The sequence below is a fragment of the Asterias amurensis genome, chromosome 6, assembly GCF_032118995.1.
Source record: "Asterias amurensis chromosome 6, ASM3211899v1".
In the NCBI taxonomy this organism is placed as follows: domain Eukaryota; kingdom Metazoa; phylum Echinodermata; class Asteroidea; order Forcipulatida; family Asteriidae; genus Asterias; species Asterias amurensis.
The window spans coordinates 23,909,349-23,930,363 of NC_092653.1; the positions used below are offsets into that span (position 1 = coordinate 23,909,349).

Consider the following 21,015-nt stretch of genomic DNA (forward strand, 5'->3'; position numbering starts at 1 on the left):
GTCGATCAGCAAGAGAGCGAGGTGGTGCAGCCAGCCGCACTCGCGCTGCATGCAGAGCATGCATGGACCGCACACATACATAGTACGCGCCGCCCCCCCCCCCCCCCCCGAGAGGCACGATTTGTTTACTAGTTTATTTTGTGGGCGTGACCAGCAGCCTAAAAGTCACGTACAGGATGACAGCACGTGCACGATAACCATGCTATAACAAAGCACGTCATAAACATTACCGTACAAATTATGCTAATGAGCAAAAGACTGGCCAATGAAGTTGAGCGAAATTGATTGACCAATGAAAAGACTCTCCACTGCCACCATAGCCCGCGGCCATTTCATGTACTAATTGTAAAACAGACGACCTAAAAAAATTATACAGCAACTTAATTTTTATACTATGGGGGCATTGGGGGCAATCCCAATACTCCGGGGAAAAAATGTACTTTTTTGCTCGAGGGCAGTTGCCTTCAACCCTTCTCTATAGCCACTCGAATGGTTGGACCAATATAATTGGAAAATTAACAAGCCCTAAATTACATTTACTTCACAAAATCCCCTAACTTACAAATACACGAGCGTAAACGCTCTCATAAAACCGGTACATTCTTCAACAACATACATGACATAGCCTATCGTCCGTTTATTTTTTCCCCAATAAAATTATGCCAATAAACTTCAATTACCAGTACGCTAAACTATTCCAAATATTACTTAAAGGTCGTCAGACTTGTTCGCAAAACTGTAATGTTGTTTTTGGACCAAAATAGTTGGAAACTATAGACGGAAAAGCTTACGTTATTTTAAAAAAAATCATCGAAGTCAAAAACAAGACAAACGCGAACTGCTCTCATAAAACCTGCGCATTATTCAACAACACAGCCTACCGTCCGTTTATGATTTTTCCAATGAAAGTATGCCACGAAACTTCAGCCACCGATACGATAAACTAGTCAAAAGCTCCTTTGAAGGTTTTTGCATGGATAGTGCTGACATGACCAAATTAAATGTAAAGTTATAGCCTACAACTTAAAAAAGGTTCGAAACAAATCTATCCAAATTAAAACACCGGGGTATGGTGGGGGGGGGGGGGGGTGAATTCTGAGGCAGAACCCAGTAAAGTAAATGAACTTCGGAGAAAAGTTTTGGGAAAGAGTTATTATTCGTTTGTTTGTTTCTTCTGGAAGGGTGGTTCTCATAGTTATCAAAGCCTCATCAGGTTAACTTGTAAGGAAAGAGTACATCTCGCTCATAAAGAATGTCTGGGCACTAAAAAAAAAGGGAGAACAAAATGTCGTATATAGAAGAGTTTGCGGTAACACCATGTAATGACTTTCTCTAAATGAGTTGGGGTGGTTCTGAAAAGAACCGTTGGGTTAACTCGAAAATGTCGTATGTCTCACTTAAAATTTGTCAGTATCCATCTCAAAATACCGCCACACGTTTACGGGGGAATGAATTTGTGTACAACTCACATCATTTTCAACAACTTTTCAGCTGTGGACTCACCCCATCCATTTGGTGTATCTTGAGGAAACTTCTTGCAAGAAACCGTCGAGGGTCGAACCACGTTTTCCTCCGCCGGTCAAAAGTCATCGAAGGTCCCCTGGAAAAGTTTGGCATAAACTTTGTCACTGACGGCACAGAAATCTTGCACAAAATCCCTCTTTTTTTTGTAGACTTCCACTGTAAAACAACTTCGCTCATTTGACAAATCCATCTCACCGACTGCGTATTCCACAATGTCAAAAGTTCCTCCAAACATGGTAGAAATACCGCCTCCATGTTCCAAGGGTAAACACGTTTCCGTCAGGTCCAAAGTCATTGATGGTCCCCTCAAAAAGTTTGCAGACGGCACAGAAGTCTCGCATAAAATCCCAGTTTTCTTGAATGTTTCCACCGTAAAACGAACGCTCATTTGATAAATCCATCTCACCGAGTGCGATAGTCCACAATGAAAGTTACAAGTTCCTCCAAGGATAACATACAAAATGTCCAAAGTTCCAAGGTTAAATTTGTAATTGTTGAAGTTGATCCTTAAAATCACGTTGCAGTGTTGTCCTGTGTAACTGATGCACTCAAGTGTCTAATCATGTCATTATGCTAATTAGCTTCGCAAACTTGTGAGGCTCTTCATTAGTTAACGCACGAACCGCACGCTTGCACACGTGTAATCACGTGTTATTGGTTGAACAAAAGTTTTGCCCAATGGTAACAATATGGCATGCGCGCGCATACAACAGGTGCAATGATGAAAGAAACTTGATAACTGGCCAAGTATCTGTGCTGACGATTTGAATGGGATTAAAAAACACATTCTTTAGAGCAGTGGAATGCATACTGTGTAATGGCCCATGATATGTTTGATTTATAGTCAGCCTATCCCCCAAATTATAGTGTTGAGTTTGTTAATAAATGATACTCAATCTTGAACCGTGCACAATTTTATGAAGCCTGTAAGCACACAAACGTGCTAAGCACAAATAAATGTTACTTATCAGAAACTGGTTACCAGCAGAAAGCCCATACAGTTGATATAGTTGTGACTGATCCCGACCTCTGGTCGTGCTTTTATAACGGACTGCGTCTTCCGTGCAGGCTCGCTCGTAAGGGACAGAGCTCCACTGGCCCTACGGCCAGTCCCCTGCGTACTCATCTGACTCTTTACTGGTGCCCCACCCATTTGTTTTTGCGTAGCATATAAATTTGCAAAGCAGTATTTTCTGCTTAACAGCTTTATGAAAATGGACCCAGATCGTTGGTCTTTGATAAACCCTTGAATTTCCCTTTTGATTTTTCGTTTAATGTGGCAGGGAAGAAGATCAAGGTCCATTTAATGGTGATTTATAAAATAACAAATACTTCAAAGAAAGTTAAATCAAAAATTATATAATGAGATAATCGATCGGGAAAGAATTTCACGGATACTTATATAAGGAATCGATTGATAATACGTTTGTGATAATAAACATGTCTTTGCATGTTGACTCAGCTGCAGCATGCCCCCCCCCCCCCCCCCCCCCCTGAATGAAGAGGGGAGACTATTTGAAGAAAAGTAGGTAACAAATTCCTCCTGCCAGTAACTATGATACAGAATGATTACCAATTTGTTTTTATTCATTACTTAGACAATTATTTGGAGACCAAAATGTGCATCATCCCTGTGGTGGAGACATCTCTTGTTTTCCCTTTGTCTCAGTTTCTAACAATTTTCCCATAGACTTTATACACAAATTTCCATGTGGGGACAGGGTTTAAAATTCCCTAATGGAGTCCTTTTAATTTCCCTTTTTCTATTGATCCCTGTGGTCTCCATAGAGATACATAATGAGTAAACCTGAGTTCACAATTAGTAAATCACAAACAACAACATTGACTTGACAGGCAATACTGCAGACAGGTTTTGAATGCAATACTTTATTAACATTCCTCAATATTATAATGTTATTAATTATGCGTACCGTGTATGCTTAAAGAGACCTCTACCTTTCAAAATATATTTTCACATGTAAAATAAGCTGAGTCAATATTTATTATGTTACAATGACATTAAAAAGTTTATATCATCTCAAAAAAGTTGTTTATGTTTATATTGCAGAAACTTTAAAAGATATCTGACAAATTCATTAATATATTTATTAAAAATCTAAATTCATTAATATGTTCATTAGATATCTTATAATTTTTGCTTTCTAAAACAAGTAGTTATGCAATTGAATCTGTACGAAAAACAACAGCATGCAAAATAAAATGTCATGCCATTTTTATGTTCGTTATTCTTATTTTAAAAGCCTTTAATAGCTAAAATGATATTTTAAAAGAGTTTACCATGTTTGTAATTTAGTGGAGATTTGGTTATCTGACAATGGATACTGAATACCAGAAGCGCTGCAAAAACCTGGGATGTTAAAATTGACAACATGGGTGTTGTCACATATAGACATCGAACAGAGTGAAAATGAACACCACAGGTGTAAATAACACTCTATTATTGTTTGCACTCATTTTAACATCCTTAGGTCTAAATGTTGATTTTCGTGATCTGTATGTGACAACATAAATGGTGTCAATTTAACACTGTAGATTTGGCAGTGCAGCTTACAGCATAGATTTGACAGTAAGATCAAAAGATACTTTATGATGAGTTGTCAGTATTATCATAGTGACTTTTATTGTGACATAACACTTGCTAAACAAGCGCAGTCTCAGCTTGTCAGTGAAATCGAGCCCAATTCATTCAATTAATCATTGAGCTAGAAAACTGGTCAATCAATTTGTGTCAAGGGAAAGAAACATTAAACACTTATACTGCAAAACTATAAACAAACCAACTTGAGAAGTAATCTAGGTAGACTGTTGCCCAAACCCAAATGTGCGTTAAGTTTGGTCAAATGTTGTACAAAATAATAAAACAATCAGCAGCAGACTATTACTGGAATTGCCACAGTTATAATTCATTACACCGTACCAACTACCTGTTAATATTTTGAGGCACTAACTTTAGACAGTGAATGTTGCATTATCAGGTCTTGTTCCTGAGCTCCCCATTATAAACAGATGCTGTGAGAATTCACAACACATACAACCTATAGCCTGTAACGACGTGGTCGATTTCATAGGCTGCTTAAGCACAAGAAACTAGCTAAGCATTACAAAATCCTGCTTACCAGAATAAGATCACCAGCCAAATACTATGCCACTTGTACAAAGTGTGACTGGTACCCTGCCTATCTTTGCTTTGCAGAAAGTTGTTAAGCATTATTTTCTGCCTAAGCAGCTCTGTGAAATTTGACACGAACACAATTAGTGTGTTAATTTTGAAATGCCTAAAAACATAATTTTCATATCTGCAATAATTGGTCAAATAGGTCAGGGGTGAATATACAGCCGAAGATGGTGCATACTATCAACATGTTTCTTCATTCACTGTGAGTGGTCATTACATTTCTAAATTAATTGGTCAAAAATGAAACTGTTTCACCTGGTGTTGTGATTTATAAATAAATGTATTAAAGTTGATGTAACCCTCGCAAAATGCGCATTTGGTCACAATGTTGTAAAAAATAATTGTTACCAGTATTAAAACTTGAAGTAAGCTTTAAGCTGAACTGTCAAAAAGCACCAGTCAGAAAACTACATAAGCAAAAGGCTTGATCTTTTGTCAGGCCTATATTTTTGCCCATGAAAAGAAAAGAACACTTTATGCTATCTCTACACATGAGGAGATGGCTCAAGACAAAGTGTCCGAAGAATATTTTTGAGCAGGGGTCACCGAGGCCAAGACCGGGCAATCAAGCAAATGAGAATATTTGTATACGGGGTATGTAAGTGCAAAGACAGGAACGTTATACTACTACATAATTTTATAAAGCTGAAACAAGTCAAACCATTATTTACACTAACTCCATTTAAAAAATATTTTCTCCATAACTGTCTTAGACCAATCCATTTTAGGTAAGTTTCATATTTATATCCAGGGGTCGATTTCACAAAGAGTTAGGACTAGTCCTATGAGACATTAAAAACTGAAGGCTAGTCCTAAGTTAGAACGAGTAACTCCTCCTAACTCGAGATAAGAATAGTCTTAACTCTTTGTGAATTCCACCCCTAGAGGAAATCAATATCAGATCAATCTATAACATCAAAGAATAAGTAGCACCCTTTCGTTTTCAAGCTTATTTTAGTCACCACAGAAACAAACATGAATAAGAAATTCAAGCGACGATTGGTCGATAAACGTTGTGTATGTAGCTGTGGTCGGTAAAACAACACACATTGGTCAAGGGCTACAGTCAGATACAGTACTAAAAATAACAAATATAATTAAAAATCTAAAGCAGTCTCCAAATAAACCAACTGTATATTAACCATTTGAAGTATTAGAGTGAAACTAAAGTTTGCATGATTGATTAATGCACTTTCTGGTATCCATTATTCTCTGCTTAACACATTACACTCTGCCGAGTATCTTCCATGATTGCTTCAACACAAATTATATACCCTACACCAATACTTTTACATATTCAAAATAATACCAGCATCACTGTACACGAGCAGCTCAGGAACTGTTAAATTTGTCATTATTTTCTCAGTTGTCATGGTTTTTAGGGAACTGTAGATACATTTGTAAATGAAACAAGTTTGAAAACATATTTTTTTGATAATACACGTAGTGAAAATGTAAAATAGAATAATTTGAATCCATGTTATTAAGTTTAAGAGGGGCTTGGAAACAGCATTCACTATACAGCTTAGACAATTTGCCAAACTTCAGACAGCCCCAAGTCTGTTTGCTCAATTTACAAAGATTAATTTTTTCTCGAGTAGGAGTTACAACATTTCCATACCATTATTATAATATTCACAAATAGAAAAATATCTTAAATATCATTTCAAAAAGTTATTAACAATATCTTCTGTACAAAGAGCCTTCCATGTACAATAACATTATATATCTGCATTTTGCCCAAAGCGATGACGACAGCTGTGTTTTTATCTTTACAAAATAAAAAAAAATGAAAATATCTGGAATGGAAAAAAAAAAGCAAAATAAATAAATAAATGTACGAAGTTTCAAATGACGATTTTAACCAAAGAAAACATCATCATACATGTACTACCTTGTTATTCCTATGCAATTCCAACCCTATCGAGACTATGCAGCCAACATAACCTGGCACCTTTTTGTGTAGCATGCATGTTATGTGATCCTTAATACAAAAGTGTGGTACAGGCTAACCCACAAAACAACTTTCAAAATCTTAAAATTTGAACCCTTTTGTCATCCTTCCTAAGCTCAGCATCAAAAATTACAACTGATTTATTTTTCTTATTTATTTAGAGTTGTTTTCCCCCAACAAAATTGTAATGAAACATAGCTGGTTGATTTTAACAAAATACACAATTGTATAATTTCCTCAAATGAAAAGCATACTCAGTTCAAGAAACATTTTCTAGGTCGTTTGTTACTTCCTATTTGCAGATAAAAAAGGGAAATGCATATCAATAAGGAACAACTTAAGCCATTTAAACATTTCACCAAACTCCCATGGCATTTTGACCAAACTAATCACAACATATTTGTACATGTGTCAATGAAAAGTTATTTTTTACATTCTTTTGATGAAAACACAAGCCCCAACAAAAGTCAATTAAGCCATATATACATTTATATTAAAACAAACGAATACAAAAATCTTGGTTAAACTCATATAACAAATTGTATACACAAGTGCAAACAATGCACAAATTCGAAGGGACCTCCAGTTGGAACCAATTTACAAACAGCTTGCTGCAACCAACAGTCTATTTTTTCCAGTAAAAGTCATGACCAAAAGGATTTCTAGCAGACCAAAAGTCACTGGTTAATTATTGTATCAAACTGTATTTCCTTTTTTAAAGATAAAAAGTTAGATCAAATTAGTTTTAACACAATTTTGCCCCTTTTTGAGTACGGAAAAACAAAAAGGAGCTCTGCGCAAATAAAAAGAGACTCATGTTTTCATTCAATAAGGTCATCTGGATTGTTGATAAGATGACAAGGTTTCGTTTTCTTTCCACAAATAATGATGTAAGTAACATCTGCATTATTTTTAGATTCGAAAAAACAAACCTCATAATCCAAGATGTAATTTTTCTTCTTAATTGGAAATAATGCACCACTGATGTATTGACAGCCAACAAACAAAAATAATGACCTTTGAAATTGCTTAGTCCAGGCCTAGAATTACACACAGGCCACCATGACCTCCATTGCCCCTTGTCTTGGCCTTGGTGCCCCTTCAAAAGTTCCCCATTGACATTAAAGATTTTCCAATGGAAGTGCCCTTTGCAAAATAAAAATGGCCTTGCCCTTTTAAAAATGAAATTCCAGGCCTGTAAGACCACCCCGTCCTCGAACCGTCCCAATCAGGAAATACTGTACTGTATGTTACAGCGCCAGGAGCGTCACTGAGTGACGAATATGCACACTTTATAAGATGCCAATACTAAAACAAAAAGCACCTTTTCATGAAAAAAGCAATGTTACAATTCCTTATTTGAAAAAATTACACGATTTTTTTTTTGAAGTACTTGTAATTGTGATTGTGTTCTCTTCATGTTAAATCATTTCAATTTGTTGTTCTCATTGTTCATCAGGTTATTAAAAAACAAAAGCAAAATTGGGATTACATTTTTTTTTAAACGCAAATGGGTTTGCTTTTTTACATGTTAAAAAGTAATATCAAACTGTTGATTTCAGTGTTGAGTGTAAGCAATTAACGGCATTGAAAATAAGGTAAATTTGAGCATTTCAGAGCTTGTATCCTTATAAAAATTGCAAATAGGTAAAAAAAAAAGCGTCAAAGCAAAATGCTTGATCAAGGCAATAAACGAGGCAGCTCATCTACATCTACATGTACTGTATCATGTGCTCTATTCTTATTCATGGGTACAGAGTGTGATTTTCTAAACAAATTACAGAAATACAGGTCCAAAAAAAGCGAGTGGACAAGTAGATTTTGCAAAGAATTGTTGTTGGCAAAAGTTAATTTTGGGCGTTCTAAACATAAAATATAAAATCTAGGTTTTGGATCTCTTACAGAACTATGTAGACTTAAACAGGCTAAACATTGATCATCTATTTTAACACAAAGTTCTAGTAAATTTCACAAAAGCAAGAAATGCCATCAACTTTTGCAGAGTATCTTACATAAGTCTCCAAATTAATCTCATTACTTTGAAATATGTAGCATATCGAATTGCAACACAATTACAGTATGGATAACAACATGTATTATGTACTGCTACATGAAGACAATTATCCTCAATGAGATAAAGATACTCTGCATATTCAAGAGTGTTTCAAATGACCTTTGACTGGTCTGCTTCTTTAAGTTGCTGCTGTGCCCAAACAATAGACCCTTCCCGTGAAATATGCTAATTATATTCATGCATGCATACAGACCCTATTGGTTGGCAAATGTGCCATGCAGCCATTAGCCCCATACAGAACGGCGCGATGTTTCCTCATTTTGCACACCAAAAGGTTAATGCACAGGCGCTATGTGCAATTTACATATTACATGGGGAGGGTCTATTGAAAGCTTGTTTAGACAAATGAATACTGATTCCGTACTGCCCTCGCCGATGACCGATGGCCATTCTGACCATCCCGTGGAGAAGGCGACTGACCGGCCGAATTCATGGACAAGGAAAACTGGCTGCCGGATCCTAAGAACTCGTTTGAAATCATGAGGGAATTTGAGGTGCCCAGCCCTCTGTTGGCACCATCAGGCGTTTGTGGTGTAAGCGGGGTGCTTGGTGTGCTGACTGACTGCGCATTCGGGACGAATTCAGTCAATGTGACGTCCGGTTGGGTAGCACCATCTCTGCTGTCCAGTGGTATGGGATGGGAGCGAAAGTAGTCCAGCATGTCAAAAATACTTTCAAACCACATGTGTGTGACTTGGCATCGACAGCTTTCATCCAGAGTCATGCGTAAATGCTGTAGAACAAAATAGAAAAAGTCATGATCCACACAAACATGCCTCTGAATTCCGTGGTTTTCCTTTTACTTTCCGACTAACGCGGCTGGCCCTTTTATGGAGTCAAAACTGTGACTCCACAAACTGGCGTGCAGTGTTAGTTCATGAGAGATAAGGAAAAACTAACAAGTTTTGACACATCCCAAAGACTTCTTTCTCCATTATTGACTCTTACCTTTGGTCTGCCATGAAAGTTGAACGTCAGTACGCATTCCCCACGTCTTGTTTCACTCTGTCTGACCAGGAATACTCCATGTCTTGTGTTACCTCCTTGTAGGACAAGCTGTGCTGCATCCACCCTTGATAACGTACCATGAAACCATGGGAACTCGTTCAGGTGTTCCGATGTTGAGGCCATTGGGTCTGATGACGGTTGGTTTAAGTTTTGATTTGATCCATCTATAAGTTAATACAAAATTAAGAAAGTAAAATAAATCATGTTCTGTAGTAGGCTATGTTTGTTCCCTAAATTTAGAACATATTTTGAGCAATACAATTTTGAATTTTAAAGAATGAAATGGGATGATCTTTGTAAAATAATTTTATAGGCTAAATAACAACACAACATGTTTTGCCTTTGAGAAATCCTCTGCTACATTTTGGATTGGTAAGCAGTTTGCAACAGCTACATGTAGTAATGTATTGTTATTCTATATTCTCATAATACTAATTACGTGTACTGTACATGAACATGATGAAGGCCAGTAAATATCAAGCGCACATGTACAGTACATGTACATGTACATGTGCTCATTGACATGTACATACATGTATGTAAATATTTAGATATTTTTTCTTGAGGAATAACAAGAGTAGGCCTAAGGCATATGATAAACTTTAAAGTGACGTCCAGATTGATAATGCTAGAGTGTACATGTCTTGACTGCATGCTGTAACTTGTAAGAAAACAATTTGTATGAATAAAAACCATGAGATTTTCTATCAAAACTTCTTGGAGTTCAGCTTTTCTGATAAGAACTTTCTCATACATGTAGGGTTCCTGTCCCCTCTCCAATAAATGTCAATATGACTCCTTCACTTTTACAAGAAATCAGTCGCACGCAAAGCCATTACCCTACGGAAACACCCCAGCCATACAGCTTAGAGTCCACCAGCTTGTGCAGTATTGCCAAGGCATGGCGGTACTGTATATCTTTAGCAATCTGTTAATACGACGTGCCTTTCAAACTGTCACTTATACTCTGGCTTGATACACTTTGAATACCATATCACAGGATATGAATAATACAGGTACGAGTGTGCGTATACATGTACACACATGGATGACATCTAGTGACCTGCATGTACATGTACAAGAATGAACTGCGAGTTAAAGCGAACTTTAGATCTTTGAAGCTGCTCCTTAATCAAATCTGAAGGAGATATGACAACAACTTCATAAATGTCTTCATTACCTTTCAAAGTCAAGTAGACCAAACTGACTCAACACATGTAACATGTGTGCCAACTCGGACACAAGGCCGGTGATTTTAGCCTCTGGCCAGTAAACTCAGGACTGGACAAGTTCAGTGGTCTTGTTTGTTTTTGAATTTTCATTTGACTATAAGAACCTCACTGTGTAACAATACATGTATCTTTACCTTTCAATTGAAAAATAATATCTTTCAAATGTATTCATGGTGAGAGCAAAATACTTAGTGCATGTTCCAATAAAAACAGACACATGTACCCCAAACCACGAAGAAAGTCCTCTCTCATTATACCTTCTGGGCATGTAAAATAAATGCTGGTCCAGCAAATGATGATGTACATGTAACCTACAAGCCCTGTGGTTTGGTGTATCCTACCCCCCCCCCCCTCCCCCCAAAGGTCAACTCACATTGTTATGGTCAAGTCAAAATTATTCTTTCAAATCACACGGAGAGATGACTCACAAATCACTTTGGTCATAGTCCGGTCAATTTAAACCAGCAGCTGCCTTAACTCAACAAATCCCCATTGGTACAACTACAAATTAGGTCTCGGTTTAACCAATAAATGGTCATTGATGACATCTTTGTTCAAAAATATCAAACAAGTTCTCTTGATTGAAACACATGTACTACTAGTGTAGAACGCAGACATGAAGCTGCAAAACAACAGGAAATGGCCATTAAGGGAAAACAACTTTGTGCAGTGTTTTTCCTATTTTTTATGGCACTGTTTTCTTTTAAGGAAACAAGGAAATCAGCTGATCAGCTGAAAAAGATGCATGCCTGTGCATGGTACAAACTTTTACTGTTTGTACTGTCTGTAGATACATGTATACAAAACATTGTACAATTTTTTTCAATTAATTTAGACCTTTGAAGGAAGAAAAAATGTTTTAAAAAAACCAACATGGTGGAGTAACACGGGGATGTATAATGTACAAGAGTGATGGTCCACACATTAATTTTGTGTACAAAACCAAAAGGAACTAAAAAACAGAGAATCCTTGATTTACAGGGCCTACATGTGCAAAAATGTGTGTACATGTTACATTGTACTGTTTGCATACATGTGTACTTCGTACTACAATAACTTTGTACAATGTAAATATTGCACACTGTAACTTTTGTCTTATGTTTTGTACAGTTTAATACTTTGTTAAAAGCAGTCAGTCTGATGGCCAATGTACATGTTCCAGTGTTCACACTACCAACCCTCGTATAAGTTGACGTACATGATTGCACATGTCGTTGGCCTGTAAAAATCTCTTCCTGGAAAATATCTGTATCAGCATGTGTGAGCCTCCAATCAGAAGCATGTGGGTGGAACTAATGCATTAGATTTGTGCCTCAGTGTCTGACAGAAAAAACATGTGGACAGGAATGAGGTAGACATCTGTGCATATTGGGTGGAAATTAAGCTAATTGCATTACATTACACATCATATATACAATTGTACAGTTCACCGTACACTTGCAAGTTTCACTGCACGTAAAAACAGCACCGAGTGCACAATCTTGTTTCACAAGACCGGACATGTACAGACCAGTCATGTAAAAGTAGGAACTGATGGTAAGGTAATAAAAAACTATTGTTTGAAAGGTGATCGCTAAAAACAAAAATGTAAATAATCACTTCTTGGAAATTATGCAAAACAGTAGGCCCTACCAATGACAAGAGGAAAACATGGTGATCTCATTTATTTAAATTCCAGGAATTTGAAACGCTCTGTTCCGTCCGCATTAGGCCTATTGTTCAGATTTAATTGAATAATCATCCCTCTTCTTACTGGGTGGATTAAGGTCCACCATTATAATGTAATGACGTTTTGTAAACTACATGTAACACGGAACGCCATGCCATTTTGTGGAGTCAAGTTTTTGACTCCATAAAATGGCCGACCGCGTGTAGTTCACAAAGTAAAAGGAAAACCACGCAATTTTGAGGCATGTTTGTGTTGATCATTATATTCTACTTCTAAAACATCTTTTTAACTATGCAATTTACAACAAACGGTTTCAAATGCTTTTTAAACGCTTTTCATGGACCAACGTGTCCCTTTAAGCAGCCCTACGAAATTGGCCCTTGCCTGTTCATAAAAACACTCACCTTGTAAACGCGATTGAGTCTGCATAGGCATTTCAGGGGTTGTTGGTACATCTGAGTTGCCGCTAGGTAACCGATCTAGACTGTTGCCTTGCCGACGTCTAGGGGGTACCTGCGGTGGCGGGGATGAAGGGGGACTTGGGTCTCGACTGGAGAAACCCTCGATGGAATGCTCTGGTGTTAAGGGACTCCTTGAGTTGGGACCGTTTGAATCTGATAAAAAGCAAAAACACATCCATGATGCAAAATTACAGAAAAAGTCAATTCATTTTTATCCTCTAGTTTTCAAGATGGGTGATGAGCAATCATCTGAACTGCAACCTGCATGTACCTGTACATCGTAAAGTTGCAAGGTACAATGTAGGTAGCAGTTGCATTCTACTCTACCAGCCACGCTCCTAGTGGATAACAGTAAACATGTACATGTACAGTGTACCAATGCCTACATCCATTACAGAATGTGAAGGGGGTAACCCTGTTTCAGCTCCAGGAGAAGGTGGCAGCGTGCCCCTGGTGGCACTTCATTTTGTGGTTGATAGCCTAAATCAGTGCAGCCCTCACCTTGAAGTAACCGTGCTGTACATGGTCTTTTTATAAGGCAATCTCTTGAGTAATTAAAACAATTTAAAAAGGAGAGATTTGTTTGGTCTGTTCGGGTCTCAACTTCACAAACGTTCTTGAAGGCAAGGATTTTTCTGAGTTTGGGATTGGTCACTTGAGGTTTCGTTTTGAAAAGTTGTTGGAGAAAGGCTCTTACCTGATTGTGGTATTTGCACTGTGAGATTTGGTTTTGGTCTCAAGAAGTTTTGAGTGGAGGAAGTTGATGAGGGTACATCAGGCAACTGAGGCACGCTAGGTAATGGTCTCCTATTACATCAAAAAAGAAAATGACGAGTTAAAGATTTAATTAAATTTGATTACATTAACATTATAAATACATCTAAATTTATGTAGGATTAAAACAATCGAACAGTTCCAGAAACCAAAGGTATACTTTGCCTTTATTATGTCATAATAAGGGACAGAATGTGTCAGGAACCTTTGGTTTGTGACTAATACTCAACATGAAGGACGGAACTGTCACAAAACAAAAAAGTAGGCAGTTTCAAAATTCCACAACCTAAATCTTTTCCTGTACATGTAGGCTACAATGAGTATTTACAATCAGGTACTTCCTTATTTTTGTACACACCATTATCAAAATTGAAGTGAAGCGTTTGAGAATTGTTTAATATAAATCATTTTATGTGTGTACATTTAGATACTTGTGTAAGATTAGAAGATCAGCGTACACATACATGTTCACGGAATTTATGTGTACAGGGTTTGCCCCTAAATTTTTCAGTGACTGGCCAGCATTTTACACTGCTTTCTTCAGCTTTTTACACTTCGTCAAAATTTGAAATGAACTATAGGGATGTTTTTCAACACTGAACTAGCCACCCGTCAATTTCACCAAACTCTTCCTAACTTAGGATTAATCTTAGGACGTAGGATGAGTTAAGTTCCAGATCCATATCCATTCTTTAGGGCGCACTAAACCCATCCTAATGTAAGTGACTCGTCCTATAAACTCGAGATAGAACTAATCCTAGCGTTTCGTGAAATCGGCTGCATGAGTGGTTCGCATGTGTTTTAATTAGCATTTGGCCAGTATTGGACCACTGCTAAAGTAGTTTCGCGTCAGGCCAGTAACTCACCATTGGACAAGTAAGTCTAGGGATACAATTTGCACTGTGAACATATGTAAAGTTGTGACCAGAATTGGAATGGAAATATATGTTAGTTTTTCATCAGGGATAGCTAATGAAGTTTGTTTTCAACCTCACACAGATGTATAAAAAGCACTAAACATTACGTACACTCCTTACTTTCCTGAGTACATTGACTGAAATTTGATAGTCTTACCGCATTTGATTACTAAAGATCTTTGAGTATAATTTAACAGTAAAAGATTGGCTGCAATGTTATCAGTTTTTTTCCACCCACCATAATGTAGACAAGTATTGAATTCCTCCTTTTTCAGGTTTTATATTTCAAATGATTTAATATTGCAATTCTGTAGTAGATGATGATGTACTCTTGATGTACGTAAATATACATGCAACACTCATGTACACCCACAGTGTACAAAAAAAAACTTGTAAATCACAGGTTTTTTTTCTCCTGAATATGTGCATTACACGTTGACACGTTCCAACCCCCATGGGACCGAAAATGAAGACCTGAGTCATCGCACTGAAGGCTTACTTTAAGGCCAGATGTACAGTAAAGTACAATTACAAGTTCACTTTACAGTCACAAGCAAAAATGTACAGCTTACGTTTTCAGTTTTATTTTAGTAAAAAGTACTTCTCCATTTGAAGACGAAATTAAGATTGTACAAAGCTTGAATGTGTAGTTGACAAACTGTACAGTGTGTTCTTCTTCAAATTTGTGTACTTTGTACAGGCATGACAGGCAAAAGAAACCATTTCAAAACTGTTCAGGCTTGGAAATGGCTGCCATCTTTGATGAATCGTACACGCGTGAAAGGCCATAATTGGCTGAGAGTCGTAAATGCGTGGACGTTTCCATTGTTTCACATCAACGAGGATGGACAATCAAATCATGTGCAATCCATCGACTATACAGAAGCCAGAGACACCATAGAGACAATGGCCTCTGTACATGAAGCTTGTCTTGGCCTTGGTGCCCCTTCAAGTTTCCCATAGTCTTAAGGATTTTCCAATGGAGGTGCCCTTTTTAAAATGGAAATGGCCTTGCCCTTGTAAAGATGAAATTCCAGACCTGACTGTTTAAATCTACTTTGGTGTAAATTTCCATTGTAGCAGGCATCAATTGTCTGTCAAACACTTTATCCATCTCATATCCCCACTGTTTTGCTCCCGGGAAACATAAATGTACTGCACTTCATGAAAAAAGTCAACCTTACTCTTACGAAAAGGCTACACAGAGGAGGAGTGCGGGGGCCACTGAGTACTCACTTAGCTCAGGGCGATCAGCGAGGATACTCAGTACCTTCTGAGGACTTCGCTTACACAAAGCATCTGGGATTAACCTAAAATGCTGCTTTTTTATGTAACAATTAAAGGGTTTGGGTACTTATCGTATGACAAACACACAAACGTGTTTCCCGGGAAAGTATTATTTTCATTTTACGCGACTCTCCTGAAAACATTTCTTTTCTCTCTCAAAAACTTGCCGACTAATGAAGCTAAAACTTCTACAGGTAAATTGAAACATCTTCAGTCACGGTGAGTAGGGAATAGGGATTCAAACTTGATCTACAAAAAGCATGCCTGTACATTCGTTTGGTTCGTTTTTGAAATGGCAAGGACACCAACACATTTTATAATGAGGAAATTGTTAAATTCTCCTGGAGCATTTTAAGGGCACCACAGCAATGAACAGGGGGCGTGGGGGAAATCATCTCTGTTGCCTCTGTGAAGTATCATGCATGGAAAGATCCAAAACCCATTAAAGTTGAGAAACTATGCCAGAGGTTTAGTTGATACTGAGGGAGATGAGCACAAAGTTCATGGGGCTGCAGGCGATGTCAGCCCCCCTTGATATTTGCACTGACTTCAGGGCGAGGTAGGGGTAGATCAAACCAATGTACCCACGGGTTGCCTGAAGGCTACAGGCTCCATCCATGGGACTAGATAGGTACATGTGTGTGAAGTGAGAAGTGGGCTGTTGGGAGACGCAGTCTGAAGGTCTATAAGGGGAGAAAACTCTACAAAGGAGGGGAGAGGAACTGGTGACATTTTGATCGGGGACGTGGATCATCGAGGGGAAAGTTGTACATGTAAGAAGAGCTGCAGGCATTTTTACAAGTTTTGCATGGGCTATGAATGTGTGGAGAAGTTTTGAGGACACTCAAAACTTTGATCGTTACAGCACTTTTTAAGTTAACAACTGGCAATGACAGTTTGAGCTCACCTTGGTACAACAGGAAGATGCATGCATGCCAGTATATTGGTCAGCCAGGAACGCATGTCCTGCATACTCTGGGCTTCTATCACATACTCAAGGTTGTTCTCTGCCTGGAATTAGAAATAAAAACATCCATTGGTCAATTCAATGTTTCAAAGTCAACATTTTTGATACTAATATTTATAGGGCAAGGCGATTTGTCCTTTATTAAATTTTTAAAAGTACCTCTTACATGTATGCCTAGATTTACAAAAAAAGCCACAGGCCACAGGGGGCAATGCTTCTGTTGCCATCTTGGCCTTGCTGCCCCTCTAAAGCTTTCCATAGACTTAAAGATTTTCCTATGACACTGCCCTTTGTGAAATGAAAATGGGCTTGCCACCCCAAATTCATGGCTTGAACTCAGCGAGGAAACATTAAATTTAAGCAGGAACACCATCAAGGGACACCTAGAATGACCAGTGGGCAGTTGACACAGTTGCCTCTGTACCAGGTGTCTGTTAATTAGTGTCTGTACACAAAGCACATTAATAGTATGAACACTCATAGTGCCTGGTATCCACCACAAGTGATGCTCATGGCGCAAGGAAGAAACACAAATTAATGAAAAGCAGGTGTGAAAAAGTGGGTTTTGAGGGCCTCTTTGAACTTATATGAATAGAACTTATGAACTGTGTCTATTAAATCTATGTTCATACACCGTACATGTTTGTTTCCCATTGCAAGTTCAGAGACTGTGCAGTGAGTGCATGCTTCACAAGGTGTTCCATTAGCAGTAGGGTACACAGCATTTGTGTACGTGGTATTGTGCATTGTGTACGTGTGACGTGTGAATGATGAAAGTTTGTCAACCCTTTAAAGTGAGGACCTCCCTTAAGGCCTATTTGAACTTAGTTCTTGTTTGAAAGCAGTGCCCAGGTTTGAACAAAAATCAACCCAAGGCATCGTGAGTCAGTCACTGAGCTCTCTTTTGTTTAACTCCTTGGTGCCATTGATGGAATACACAAATAGGAATGTTTGTCGTCTAATAAGGCAATGGCGACAGTATCTGAAAATGAATAAAGAGGACAACTTAAAGGTTAACAAAGCTTACAAGTAAGAGTCATAGTTCTCTTTTAGACACACTCATACTTTTAGGGTATAAATGTACATGGATAGTTTACCAGTATGTGTGAAACCAAACAAATCTGTGAGTTAAATTTACAGTTATTATGTTAGCTCGTGTCGAAACGTGAAGCCAATAAAAATTAGTGCATGCTATACCACCACCACAGGTCATTTTGGTTGGTAAACAATTTGCAACACCTTCCTTTTTCTCGTCTTTTAATTTGATATTAATGGTACATGCATGTAGTACACTGTCAACACATTATTCAATTAACTGTCAGTGTCAGCGTGTCAGTAATATACTACATGTTGCACCTGCACTTTTGTTTCTGAATATGCAATTAGTTACATAATTGAAGCTGACTGGTCATTTACATTGTGCATCATTCTCATTCACATATTATGTAAATTGGCTAGTACATGTATGCTCCGGTAGCTATGTAAAATCAGAATATGTAATGAGCGTGCAGTATCTAGGTAACAAAGGATTCTAGAAATTAGAATGCCCATCCGAACAAACACACAACTTTTAATGACGAATGCAATTTGTCAGTTCCACTGGGGTCTCTCTGTCTCAGCAAGCTCTGCTCAGCTCAACAGACTTGATTAGATCCTTTCTCTGTCTAGTTCAAAAGCCACAAGGGAGTTCGTTCTCCTAATGGGATGTTCGGCGATAAACATGGTACAAACAAATTTGTCTGTTCACTTCACTCTGACGTGTATTGCTTTACAGCTAACTGCCACATCTGTCAGTGCGCATTTATCTAATTGTCAGGTTGGTCGCAGCGGCAAAGACACTGCACAAAATAGGGTATGTGATCTCTCAGGGAGGTTTACAAACTGTTATATCCGTAGTTTTCAGAAGACTCGAGGCAGTAGAACTACTATTTCTAAGTATTAGGTCCCACACTCAAGAGCCAATTTCATAGCACCTTATAAAAGTATTGGATTTAATTACAATGTTTGACATGTATTGCTTAAAAAAGGCTGCAAGTTACGTGTACATTGTAGTTCAGTGGTTTCAAATAAAACGTCAACATTGATGGAGAGTAGATAGAACCTGTGTATACCTGAAATACACCCTCTTGTGAACCCCCCCCCCCCCACCACCCCCACTACACATTTAATCCTCGACGCCAAACCCCTCTCATCATTCTAATCTTAAAATATGTCTTTTACAGTAATTTTAAATTGAAGTATTGACAATTGGTAATGAACATTATAGTATGTCAGCTTCCAAAAATTTGTTTTCATAATCACATAACCAATAGTACACTGTACTTTGTCTTAAAACTCTGTTTTTCTGCAGGCCAATGTGCTGGCGTCGCATTTCAGCGTTGCTCAACACTTTGAAGTGCTATACTTCATGGTAAAGTGAGAAACCAATACTTCAGAAACGGGCCATTGATCAATCATTATACTTCATAATAATATGCACACATGTTATAATGCATTTTTAATATCAGGTTATTTTTAGCAATGTAGGAATTTTTCAAGATGTCAAATTATTTGGTTGTTTTTTTCTGTATGCCAAAATATGTTCAAAGCTGACGTGTTCCTCTTGGCAGAATAGCATGGTTTCCTTTAAAAATATACTTAATTTATATTTTGTTTCCTAGGACTACCCCTACATGCACATTGTACTTTCTACAAATAATAAAGAAACTGAATTCCCTGCAAGTTACGTGTACATTGTAGTTCAGTGGTTTCAAATAAAACGTCAACATTGATGGAGAGTAGATAGGACTAGTCCTAACTCTTTGTGAAATCGACTCCAGTGCCTTTAAAACCAAAAGGGGAACTTCCTGTTTTTGCAATCCTGTCAATGTAAAATGTAAGTTGTTATAGTAAATGATGAGTGGTTTTAGTAACTGAAATCAGATAGTAAAAGTTATTTATATAGTGTATGATAGGTAATGGGATCGCTTCCTCGTTTGAATGTTAAAAGGCAGGTAAATGTGGAATGAGACGTTCTAGTACACAGCTGGCATTACATTATGCGCACAGCCACAATCATTTACCCTTTTTTTTTTTTTACAAAGACACCAAAATGAAAAAAAAAAAACCTAATATTGAGTTTCTTTGCAGGTCTTGTGCTGACAAACTCAAACTACATGTACATGATCAAACTTTTGATTCATCAAAGACACAGTGATTGTCAAGTTTAATAATAATACCATACAGATAATGCTTCATGTAGCCTACATCAGTGGTTTTAAAACTGTTTTTCATAAAATTGACACAAAAAAACTTGTCCCCATAACTGCGGCTCTGCACACTATACGTACAGATGTCTAATTTGCCAACATTTTACAGATTGAACACTTATACAAACTGTACTGTGGGGTACATTTTTGAAGTCTTACGAAAGGCTAGTTAAGAAGAGGGGGAGCGAATGCAAAAGGGGGGGGGGCAAAGAGCAGTTATCCCAATACTACATTGTACTGTACATAAAGTAGCCTACATGTACATCATATACGAACATGACACATGTACATTGTACATGTTGTGCCTTGAAAATATGGTAACCCGCAAATTTCGTCTGCACTTCTTATTGACCCCCTTTATTGCTAATAATTTTGAGAATAGCTCCGGGAATGAAAATCCAGGGTATGAATTGAATCCCAGGTACTTTCTCTTCAACAAAGCCTCCTGATGAATACAGAGTAACACAGGGGGGCACATCATGGGATGCTTGACCACAGGGTTTATTCACAGCTAGAGATTGAGTGAAAGAAACCCAGGATACTAATTGCTGTAGAGAACAAGGTTGATTGCGGTTATACTACTTTCCCATGGAGTAATATAGGCCTGCAAGTTGAAGCAGACAGCCAGGGTCTAACCCATAGAGCTATTTGACTAGAGCGCTAACTTGCTCTGCGTTTTGAAGCCACCCTGAGCGCAGACATGT

The 21,015-nt window shown here is 37.8% G+C and overlaps 1 protein-coding gene across 1 annotated transcript in view; it reads right to left on the bottom strand.

Moving 5' to 3' along the window:
- Positions 1–3,391: 3,391 nt before the first annotated feature.
- The window catches only part of LOC139938526 (SH2B adapter protein 2-like), a 28,852-nt gene continuing 11,228 nt past the window's right edge, over positions 3,392–21,015 (bottom strand). Inside the window, exons 3-7 of the mRNA XM_071934096.1 lie at positions 17,004–17,107; positions 13,816–13,925; positions 13,062–13,271; positions 9,697–9,920; positions 3,392–9,481 (exon numbers count right to left, since the gene is read on the bottom strand). Coding sequence (XP_071790197.1) covers positions 9,086–9,481; positions 9,697–9,920; positions 13,062–13,271; positions 13,816–13,925; positions 17,004–17,107 — 1,044 coding nt within the window. The 3' untranslated portion in view covers positions 3,392–9,085. The remainder of the gene's footprint in view (positions 9,482–9,696; positions 9,921–13,061; positions 13,272–13,815; positions 13,926–17,003; positions 17,108–21,015) is intronic.